We start from the raw sequence: 12,194 nt of genomic DNA, 5'->3' as shown, positions 1-12,194 counted from the left end.
CTTGGGGAGAAGGGCGGCATATAAATTTAATAAATCTCAATCTATTGTAAAACATAAGTTGACTGCCACAGCGATTTCTGGTAGATCTGCCATTTCCAGATAAAATTATTTTGATGACCCCCCCCTCCCTAAAAAAAATATGACTGATTGAAGAACTGATCTCTGATAGGCTTTATAGCTGCCTGATTTGCTTAGTCTGGAACATGACTTTACTTCCCCTGTCGTTCTTCTGTCAAGCAAGACATGCCCATTTGAGTATCACTTTCATTTGGTGCAAGAACCTTACACTGAGGAGAGTGCGCAAACACAAAAAGAGGAAGGAAGAAGAGGAACAGGGAGAGCCACACAGCCCAAACCTGCTGCTGCTGCAGCCAAAGTTACCTTCTGATTCATTTGTATTAATCGGAACAGTCCACCCCAGCCACCCATTCTGAATCACGGCTTACTGCTGGACTCCCTAGCAATGCCTCCTTGGCACAAAAGTGAAAAGAAGACTGGAGTGGGTATGTATCATGCAGCCTCTTCTCTGAGTATGTCTTTCTGCAGAGGGTGGGTAAAAATGCCAAAATGGCTGAAAAGCATTTTTTTAAAAAAGCCAAAGCGAGCAGGTTTTCCTAACTTGGGAATCCCCATATTCACTGAATTAAAATTCTCAGAATTTCCCTTCAGAATGTCCATTGGTGGCTGAGATTTCTACAATTGTAGTCCAGAAGGTTCCAGAAAGATTGGGAGAGATATTTTTGAGCTGATTGATACACAATAATTAAAAATAAGGTTGTTCCCAAGCAACTCCTCAGTTTGAGCTGACCTTTGAGATTTTTTTTGTGTGTGAAAATTATTCAATTGTCATTAGCTGTGAAATTTAAGCTATCAAAATTAAATGGGAGGGTTCACTAACTTTTTCTGTAGTTTCAGCTTAACTATACAGGCAGGAAATAACAGACTTTTTTTCTTAGAAATGAGTTCTGTGAATTGCTAGAGACTTCTTAAGAACTGCAATCTATTCTTTGTAGTAGATTTGACACAATTGACAGTTATTTAGAAGATACAGTCTACTTTCTGCAAAGTCTCCTTATTTGCTGGCATTGTCTGTGCATTTTCCAATGATAATGTAATTATATTCTATGCTAAACTACCCATGTGGCAGCAGCATTAAGAGGGTTTGCATTTGAGAAAGCAGGAGGAGAACACATCTGTATGTTGAACTTTTTAAAATATATATATATCCCGCCTTACTGTTATAAATAACTGAAGACAGCAAACGTATCTAATATTCCTTCCTCCTCCTATTTTCCCCACAACAACAACCTTGGGAGGTGGGTTGGTTGAGACACTGACCCAAAGTCACCTGGCTGGCTTTCATACTTAAGGTAGAAGTAAAACTCAGTCTTCTGGTTTCTAGCTCAAACCACTAGAGTAGTGGCTTTATTTTGAAAGCCAACTTAGAGTCTGCAAGAGGTCTGAGTTTCATTCTCCATCACTGCAATGTTGAAACTCTATAGTCTAGAGAGTTTCTGCAAGTGAGGGAACTGATTTTTGGGCTAGATCTCCATGAATCAGTAATGGGGAATCATTTCATTCAGACAAGACATAGCCATAGCCCACAGTATTCCAGGGTGGCTTTCTCACAGATAGAGCTGTAGAAGTTAGACTTGAAAATAGAAAATTTCAAAACCTTTGTTGGGTGAGGTAATATTTTGTTGACACAACAATGATAATTTCAATCCTTTGAAAAGGAATAAACAAATTCTCCCTCAGGTTAGGTGCATCAAGTACAGGGACAAATCTCAGGCTTGAGTAAAGGATCTCTTGTTCTGTGAAACATTTTAGGCCCATTAACTGGGTTTTTCAATCCATACAAGCTTCCCAGCAACACTTTATTCCCAGAGAACCTAGAGCCTCATCCAGGAAATTTGGATATTCCCCCAAAACAGGAAGAAAAGAGTGTCACCCCTGGAGCCTTGAGAACCATGTGATCATAATAATGGACTGGATCTTTCAAAATATCACAAAGCAAAATATCTGTTAAGCTATATAGTACAGCATTTTAAAAAAAGATATATTCGTTCTCTATGTTGCAAGAAAACAATGGGGTAATTTGAATTATGTGGCACTGCTTTGACTATTGTAAAATCTAAATTATATAATTCAGTTTAATTCAGTACTTGGGAAAATCAGTCCCTCTTAGCTCTGATAAAAAAAACTGACACCAAAAGCATGTGAATTAAACTTAACTGTCCTGAAAATATTCACCTGTAGTAGCAGTAGTAAAAAAATATTATTATGGTTAGTCGCAGTTGGTCAGAAGTTTAGCCTGGATTTGGCATTTTTATCAACCTATCAACTTCTTCCCAAGGAACTGGGATAGGCAGATGTTAATGTTTGGTAGTGTTAAAGATATTGTCACAGGATGTAAGCTGTTCCAAGTAAAGCTTTCTTGCAACATATGGGTGGTGATTTTGTCAATGCTGATGGTGTTCAAGAGGTGCTCCAGTTGTTTTGGAATTGCACTCAGGTCACCTATGACTATTGGTGCTATCTTTGCTTTCTTTTATCACAGCTGTGCTATTTTTGCTTGCAAACTTCTGTATTCTGTTATTTTCTTCCCTTCTTCCTCTTCCTTTTTGCTGTCTCCTGGTATTGCAGGGACCATTATGTCCTAAAGGTGCTTTTCAAAAGGCAACTGGACTTCCTTTGTTTTTTGTTTTTTCCTTGAAAATGTTTTACTTCCCATCTAAGAAGCTTCTTCAGTTACGACTGAATGGTGGGGAATGGAAGGATTTATATTCTTTGCAGTCATCTGGTTGTTAGGATTCTGAAGTTCAGTTATTAGCTCTCTGAGAGTCATTGAGGCCACTTGGCGGTTTATCTGTACTCTCAGGGTCACCTGAATCTGAGTGCAAATGGGTGTGGAATCTTCCTGGGTTGTAGGCAGGATATAAGTGGCATCATATCCCTCCCCCTCTGTTGAGAGAGGGCTGTTCAATTTTAAGATAGATAGCCTCTTTTTTAAGGGACGCTGTGGCTCAGTGGGTTAAGATGCTGAGCTTGTCAATCAGAAGGTCGGCAGTTTGGCAGGTCGAATCCCGAGTGCCGCGTAACAAAGTGAGCACCTGTTACTCGTCCCAGCTTCTGCCAACCTAGCAGTTCAAAAGCACGTAAAAATGCAAGTAGAAAAATAGGGACCACTACGGTGGGAAGGTAACAGCGTTCCGTGCGCCTTTGGCATCTAGTCATGCTGGCCACATGAGCTGGAGTCATTCTCGGACAAGCGCTGGCTCTTCGGCTTTGAAACGGAGATGAGCACCAGCCCCTAGAGTTGGAAACGACTAGCACACATGTGTGAGGAAACCTTTACCTTTACCTTTTAGCCTCTTTCACCCCGCTTTCAAACCAATCATATCAACATCTACTGTTCTTTTTCTAGACTTTTTTGTCTTGCTTATCAACAGTTGTTAAGTCTGGGGGCAGGTGCTAGTCTGCTTGAATTCTAAAGTCCCAGAACATATCAGCTTCTTCATTTTCTATTGCTTTGTCTGTTTGTGGTGCTGCCAGTTCTTGCTTATGGCAAATGATATTGCCTTGCAAATATTCCAGTACACCATTGTTGCTACTCTGTCATCATGACATTGCTTGTAGTCACTCTGTATGATTTTCTTGCAGCAGCTAATTAGGCATTTCATTCTTTCTTCAGCTTCTTTGCAGAGGTGGCACTTGCTATTTGTTGCTGTCTTTTCAATTCTGGCTTTGTATGCATTTGTTTGAAAGGCTTCATCTTGTATGACCATAATTATCTATCTATCTATCTATCTATCTATCTATCTATCTATCTATCTATCTATCTATCTATCATCTATCTATCTATCTATCTATCTATCTATCTATCTATCTATCATCTATCTTCAATTTTGCTGTTCTTAGCTATTGCTAGATCTTATTGTTATCTGCTTTGCCTGCTATATTTTCATGTGCTAGCCATGTAATACTTGCCTTGCCCTGTCTCTTTTCTCTTATTCATTTGGTTTTTCTCCATAAGCCAATTTGGTATCTCCAGTATTCAGTAAGCTTTCATGGTATACTGTACTAGTTTTAGTGCATTTTCTTCACTGTACTTTTGATCAGGGGTCCCCAACCCCCAGTCCGTGGACCAGTACCAGGCCGCGCCATGCCAGCAACCGGTTCACATAAACAAAAGCAAAGCCCCATCCGTGGGATGCAGGTAGCACACAAAACCATGCATCCTATGGTCCATGGAAAAACCTCTCTCCACTGAACCGGTTCCGGGTGCCTAAAAGGCTGGGGGCCTCTCCAATGCCCCCCCTTTTTTCAAATGTCTGGTATACTTGGAATATTCAAACCAACCTATTTTCCTTGGCAAGTAGAGCCTATCAGTATTACTATGTGGATGGAGGGCATGGTGATGATAACAATTTATGGTTTAATATACTCAATTTTCAAAAGCAAGCTTGAAAAAGGGCCAAAACTAAATAACTAATTAGTCATCCACATATTAGTTTAAAATATAGCACAAATCTTGCCCACATAGTTAGATTACGGGTCTCTTGGTTATGGAAACTAAGAAAAAGAAATAATGGTGGTGGTGGTGGTGGTGGTGGTGGTGATGACGACAATGACAACGGCAACAATGACAATGACGATGATGATGACACAGCTATTTCTTCCAAAGAGACAATAGTTCATATACTGAAACTAAGTGAGTTGTGTGAACAGAGCTATCAGAAACTTAGAACATAATGATGAAATAATAACTGATCACAAGTGAGCATAACAAACGGGAGTTGTGGCATCTTTGCTTCAGCCTAGGGTGGAACTTCAGAACACTGATGGCTTTCCTTAAGACCTTGTCTATTCCTCATTTCTAAGCAGTCAATTATTTTAACAGGCAAGAAAAGAGAGGGTTTATCTAATAAGGAAGCCCATGAGTTCAGCATCTTGCTTTTTCACCAACTCTTTTCAGCATGTCCTTATCTAAGTGCATGAACAAGGGCTGAATATTGAATGACTCTTCATATACGATACCCCTTTTGTGAATTGACTCCCTGTTTTTGAGTAACCAAATGGCTACTCAGCAAGGTTTCAAGACATATAGAATATGTGTCAGTGAATCATTCTCTTTGGCTATATTGAATCCTTTTACTTTACATACTAATAAAATCATTCAATAGCAACACACTTTATTTAGTTCAATCAATAGTGTAAGTCCAAAATGTTCAGTTAATTCTTCCTTGCTGCCCATTTTCTCCTTACAATAATTACTCCTATATCATTATCAAAAGCCCTTTGCTGAGAAGAAACAGAGTTCCTATTTCCCCAAATACAGTCAAACAAAAACCACAACACACAATGCTGTTGACAAATGGGCATAGCTACTCCTTGTTATTGCCTAGAATTCAGTTTGAGCTTCATGCATTGCCAGCACTTTGTATTCTCATAGATACTGCTGTGCAGTATTGCTATATTTGTAATTTATTTACATTCTTATATAGCTGCCCAGTTCGTATAATAATTCTAGGCAGCTCACAACAATAAATAAAACAACTACACTTCACACACAGGTGCCAGACCAAACCACCTTCCAACTCAACCTCCATCCTAGATCAACACCTGGGGGAAGAGTCAGGTCTTCTGCATTTCTGTTCCATGCTGCTTATTTCCTTCCTTCCTTCCTTCCTTCCTTCCTTCCTTCCTTCCTTCCTTCCTTCCTTCCTTCCTTCCTTCCTTCCTTCCTTCCTTCCTTCCTTCCTTCCTAGCATATATAAAAATGCCTGTAGTAAGCAATTATTTTGAGAAGAAGACTGCATCTAGCACAGCAATGTTCATCCCTCTGTCAAAATGGGGAAAAATTCTATAAACAGGAACTTTTCATAATGTCCACTATTAGATTCCAAGGCCCAAGGCTATGATTTATTATAAGGTAATTCTTAGCCAATGTCTTGAATTTCATGAAGGAAACCTGAAATAATGATAATAACCGTTAGTAGGGATTAATTGAGGAAATATTTATTCATGTTTTTCATTGAATGATAAAATAAGAAAAATCAATTTGAAAATGACCATATTCAGTCTTTACATAGTATAGCAATAAATTGTGTGCTCTGAAGTAGAAAATATCAGCAGAATGATACAGAGAACTATGAACTTAAGTTGGGGGAATCCTAACCTACTACTATCTGGAGATGCAGGGATTTCTTTGTGCAAATCAAATCTAGGGTAGTGCAATGCGTAAAAAGCATGTTGGACTAATAATTGGTCAGCATCTTTTATGCACAACTTTTATATCTGAAAATAAACTACAGTATCTACGCTTGTCTCTTCTTTCATGATAAATCAAGTAAGGATACAATCTGTGTTCTGGAGTCTTGAGAACACATAACCAAGGGGCTTGCTCACTCATTTACAGTAGTACCTGTTAGGCATATGGTGTTAGCCTACAATGTTGGGTTGAAAATATATTAACCATGATGTTATGTCTTTAAGATGTTAATTGGCCAATGGGTGTGTAAGTGTTCTCATGGCCATAAGAGAGAGCTAGTAACGTAGCTTCTTTCTCTCTGAATTCACTGCTCTCTCCTATTACTGTTTTTTGCTCTGTTACTGTGATAAGAGTACTTACTGTGATAAGAGTACTTACTTAAGAGCCTTGGTGGAGCAGTGGGCTAACGCCTCCTTAAGTAACACCAGCTGCCTGCCATTAGTGCAGGTTCGCATCCCACCAGGCTCAAGGTTGACTCAGCCTTCCATCCTTCCAAGGTAGGTAAAATGAGGACCCAGATTGTTGGGGGCAATAAGCTGACTTTGTAATAATGCCGCTTGGGGTGTGTGTGAAAGCCCTAATAAGCAGGCATATACATAGAATGAAGGCTACTGCTAAGCTTGTAAGCCGCCCTGAGTCTTCGGAGAAGGGCGGGATATAAATGGAATTAAAATAAATAAAAATAAAAAATAAACCTGAACTGTGTATTGACCTCTGGTCCGGTAAGAAGACTTTGTATTTTGGATTACTCCTTGGACTTTTGCTATTGTGTATGACCTGGACTGTTTATTTTTGACTGCATTTTTGTTTTTACACCACCTCAAAGTAAACTACTTTTTGCTTTTACAACTCAGTGTATTCTTGTGGTTACTGTGTGACTCTTACTGCTCTCAGTACCCTTCCTTGTCTGTGCAACTCTTTGGTAGCACAAGGAGACCTCTGCACAACAAATCCTTAACAGTACCCTTGATAAATGCTATACTTAGGACCACTATTAGGCCCAAAATTTCTGTTGCTAAGTTAGTCAGCTGTTAAGTGAATTTTGCCTCACTTTATGACCTTTCTTGCCAAATGTTATTAAGTGAATCACTGCAGGTGTCAATTTAGTAACATGGTTGTTAAGTGAATCTGTTTCCCCCATTGACTTTGCTTGTCAGTAGGCCGCAGAAGGTGATCGCATGACCTCAGTGTCATTGTTGTGACAACTGAGAAAACTCTAGCCATTTTACCTTTTGCTTTTATTGTGCTTTTTTCCTGTTGTTTGGTATTTTCAGATGGAGAAGGGGAATGCTTGAGCTGTTTCAGTTAGCCGTAACAATTGCAACTGTGTGAGAATCAAGGTCAATGTTAGAAAAAGTTTCGGTGGGTTACTTTGTAGCAGGGGGGAGGGAACTTTAGTCTTGGGTTCAACTATGTAAGTGCCGATACCTTGTTTCCTGAATAAAATGTTCTTTAAGGAAGAAATCTTTGCTTTGCAGTTCTTTTAATTGGTTTCATCTGTCGGAACCATGACACTCAGGATACTGCAACTATCATAAATAGGAGTCCGTTGCCAAGCATCTGAATTTTGATCATGTGACCTTGGGAGCATGCTGCAACGGTCTTAAGTGTTAAAAACGGTCAGAAGTCACTTTTTCAGTGCTGTTATAACAGTCACTAAGTGAACTGTTGTAAGTCGAGAACTACCTGTATAATCTTAGTTTAATATATAAAACTGATTGGTTTAAAAAAACTCTATTCCACTTGTTTAAAAAAAAAGAGAAAGAATTTGTAATTATATAAGCACAAAGAAGCCAGTCACTGATACAGATTTTTAAAATTATTATTTTTTTCATTTGGCCTCCTGAATTCATACACAGGAATTCACAGTGTTCAAACAGTTTGACCCTCTTTACTTCCTGTCCATTATCAATTTTTAAGAATCAGATTCATAGTATCAAATGACGTGGCAGGACTTAGCTGTAAGTTTCACTTGTTCAGAAAAACATTAAGGCGGCAAAACCACTTCCTTTGTCAGTTGTTTGGATGTCATCATGCTAAAGCCCTTTCCTAAGGTACCATCAGCAAAGAACATTATTCTATTAAGGCAAAATTGCTAAATTCTGAATATTATTAAGTTCTCTACTTGTTCTCTTCCTGGCACAAGCAGAACCAATCCAGTGACTATAGGAAGTAAATGTACATTTACTTCCTCACACCTGCTTTATGAAATTGTTTCCTTTAAGAACAAAAATGGAAACAAAATACATGAAATAAAATGAGTGCAAGGTTAAGAATGAGGCAAACTTTGAAAATGGTTGGCAGATTGAATTCTACATTTGTAATAAATTAATACTATGCAGTTATCTAGGTAGCAGCGTTCTTCCTCTGGTGCCGTCCAACTATGTTAATCAGCTGATTGGAAAAGTCTGTGATATATTTTCTGAAGTTGTAATGTGATCTGTTCATTTAGGTATGTACTGTTTATTTATTTTTAAGTGAGTTGACAAATGAAGGGTTTATGGCTGCCCTTTTAAAGGCACATTTAATTATTAAAGCATTACCAAGGGGCTTCCCTTCTGCATGTGATGGAATGTAATGGGCGGGATTTCCAGGAGGAAGTGAATCCAGAGGAATAAAAAACAACTCAGTTCAGCTATTTTGTGTAAGAGAAAGAGGGTGAAGACAACCTTTCCCTAATAGTTCCCAGAGTATATGCTTTATGTGGGTGATCGTCTGTTTTAGTTTGGCAAGATTCTGTATATAGGTGTGGAAATTTTAAAAAAAATCCACTTGGAAGAATCACAATGTGCCTTTCTTGGTTTTTAAAGCTGATGTGTGACACTTCATATTTTTCCTACAAGGAAAGAACAAAGTCTCTGACTTGATTCCATCCTTCCAATCCTTGATTTTTAAGTATTAAGACTACAACAGTCTGAAAGGCAGGTTTGAAGTGATTTAACATGCCACAGACAAAGGAATGGACTAGAGTTTAAATTAACCCAGTAAATAAGAAAATAATGTTTAGTACCGATGTGATTAAATCAAAGTGGTATTTACTTAAGCGTACCCAGTATATTAAAAAAAAATAGAATACTCCTTCCATATTACAATCATATTACAATGGAATTCTTACCAAACAAAAGATAAAGAAAGAAAGCATTAGGGATGAAAAGGGATGTCAGTATCTATATGTGACCTACGGTGTGATTAAAGAGTCAGACTCGAATTGGGAGTCTCAGTTATGATGTTTACTAGATTTTGGTTACTATGTCTCTACATCATAGAGTTATTGTGAGGAAAAATCCCTCTTTGCATTATTGGGAGAATTCAAGATAGAATTGCAATAAATACATTTAAAAAGATATGCTTGCAATGTTTCATAACTGAACTTCTGCCCTTAAATTATTTGATTAAAAAAAGTGCTTTATATATAATCATCATATTTTCCAGCTAGGGCAAATCCATCCATTGAGGCAGAAAGGTTCAAGGCAAAAGCAATGGTAAGGTCCATTTCCATCTACCTCAGACCCTTTGAAACCACACTTTGAAAAAGCAGCTGACACAAAGAGTTTGGGCATGGAATTCCCAGATCCATTTGGTGAGCCAGCTTCATCTTGAAACAGTAGTTTGGAATAGCTGAAGAAGCTTCTTGGATGAGAAGAGAAACGTCTTCAAAGACATTTGCCTCATGAAAAAGCAGTTGCCTCATGAAAAAGCACCTTTGAGTAGTTTGGAATAGTTTATAAAAAATGAGAGAAATGAAAAGAATGGTCTCTTTGAATTAATTCTAATTCTATATGGAAGAAAGAACTGTGGAGAAAGATTGAAACAACAGGAGGCTTATTGAATCAGGACTGCAAATATCAATATAATCAGTGGTGGGATTCAAATATGCGAACAACCGGTTCTTAGTGTGATGCCGCTTCCGGAAGTCCATTCTGGGCCTGGGCAACAAAAAATTAGCTACCAGTTCTGAATCCCACCACTGAATATAATGTCGAGATGGCAGCAAAGAGATGCAGAGAGTTAATTCTTGACTGGCTGACTTATGGTTGTCTGGATGTTTGCAGTTCAGGTTTGATAGTCCTAGTAAAAGAGAAATAGAAACTATACACTAGATATGGGCCCTGTGCAGTCACTCTGATTGAAACTATAAACCACTGTGTTGCTGATTTTCAGTGGTATGATTTTTCATCCTAATTTGTCCCACAAGTTCTTTTAAGATTTTTGTTTCCATCCTGGGTGTTGACAGTGTCATATTTGTGTCTCTTGAAATTTCATTTAAAATAAATATATCACCTCCTTCCTGAAATAATATAATATGTAATGTAAATATAATGAAAGCAGTCCCCAACTACCTTCAAGACTTTTAGGGTGTCATCGACCTTATAATTGGCTGCTAGCATAGGAAAGGCTTTTAATTTATTCATTCAATTTGATTAATGCTACTAATTAGTAGCAAGCAGGCTGTCTTTTCCTCACTAATAGTTAATTAAAAAAAGAAATCAAAAAAGAAAGATTTAGGAAGATTTCAAAAACGGAAAATGATAAAACCTCGGGTTAAAGTTAAGATAATGCAAGGACCAAAGGCAGAAGGAGGACTTGGGCTCCCTAATTGGAAGTATTATTATGTTGCGGCGTTATTAGTTTGGATAAGGGAGTGGGTGACTCTCCAAAATAGGCATTTGTTAGCATTAGAGGGACATGATCTAGCCCAAGGGTGGCATGCCCATTTGTGGCGGGAGTCAGGAAGCCCACCAAAGTATTTTATAAGGCATTATTTGCGTAATATACTATTAGGCGCTTGGTCGTTGGTTAGGAAGAAGTTTTATATGAGAACACCGTATTGGCTGTCCCCAATGGAAGCATTGACCTTCCCTAATGTGTTTAATCCAGAAAAAAGGGTGACTTATAAAGAATTATTACATTCAAATGGAGAATTAAAATCTAAATCACAATTGCAGGAATAGGGTATCCAAGTAGATTGGTGGGCGTATATGCAGCTTCGCAGTTGGTTCATGAAGGAGAGAGTAGTGCCAGGGATTACTAGAGAAGCTCAAGGATTCGATAAGATTCTTTTCAGGAAAAGTGAGAAGTTGCTGGCAAAATGTTACTCCTTACTGTTGGATATGGATGGGTTAAATGAGCTTACAGAGGGCTTTAGGGTCTCCTGGGAAAGGAATCTGGGTGATCAAATAGAACGTGATAAGTGGCGGTCCATTTGGGAGAAAAATGTTAGACTGACGAAATCTACTATGTATAAGGAGAACGTTTATAAGATGATGTTTCGTTGCCATCTCCCGCCAGCTAGATTGGGTAAAATGTTTTTGGGTGTGTCCCCAGCATGTTGGAAGTGTGGAGAAAGAGAAGGCACCTATTACCACCAGTGGTGGACCTGCGGCGAAGCGAGGAAGTATTGGTATCGGCTTCATATATGGATGAATGAGATTTTAGGATATTCTGTTAAATTGACTCCTGAGACGTTTTTGTTAGGCTTAAAACCAGACAACTTGAATAGATCTACATGGTATTTGATGTCGCATTTGTTAACGGCAGCACGCATATTATGGGCTCAATACTGGAAAAACTCTGTTAGCCCTCCCAAGGACCTGTTAATTAAGAAATTTATTGACTGTGCGGAATCGGATCGTCTGACCATGCTGGCTGAAAGATAAGGGGTATACAGATTATTATCTATCTTGGAGACCATGGTATGAATGGTTGACAAAAAGGGATGGTTATGGGAAGGTTTGAATATACAATGTAATAGCAATTTGTTTAAATCATTAGAATGTTTATTATTATGTTTTGTAATTTTAATAAGCACTGCGATGTATTGTTATGATGTAGTTGTGGATGATTTCAATAAAATAAAAAAATTTTTAAAAAAAAGGAAAATGATGTTATCTGGACCCAGATATGTAATATGGTGAATAAG

The 12,194-nt window shown here is 38.2% G+C and overlaps 1 protein-coding gene across 1 annotated transcript in view; it reads left to right on the top strand.

The window, feature by feature from the left end:
- Positions 1–339: 339 nt before the first annotated feature.
- Positions 340–12,194, top strand: part of DOCK2 (dedicator of cytokinesis 2) — a 341,341-nt gene continuing 329,486 nt past the window's right edge. Inside the window, exon 1 of the mRNA XM_083351346.1 lies at positions 340–503. Coding sequence (XP_083207472.1) covers positions 464–503 — 40 coding nt within the window. The 5' untranslated portion in view covers positions 340–463. The remainder of the gene's footprint in view (positions 504–12,194) is intronic.

The sequence above is a fragment of the Vipera ursinii genome, assembly GCF_947247035.1.
Source record: "Vipera ursinii genome assembly, chromosome: 2".
In the NCBI taxonomy this organism is placed as follows: Eukaryota; Metazoa; Chordata; class Lepidosauria; order Squamata; family Viperidae; genus Vipera; species Vipera ursinii.
The sequence above is the reverse complement of the archived record's forward strand: the minus strand, read 5'-3'. Positions and strand labels throughout refer to the sequence as shown.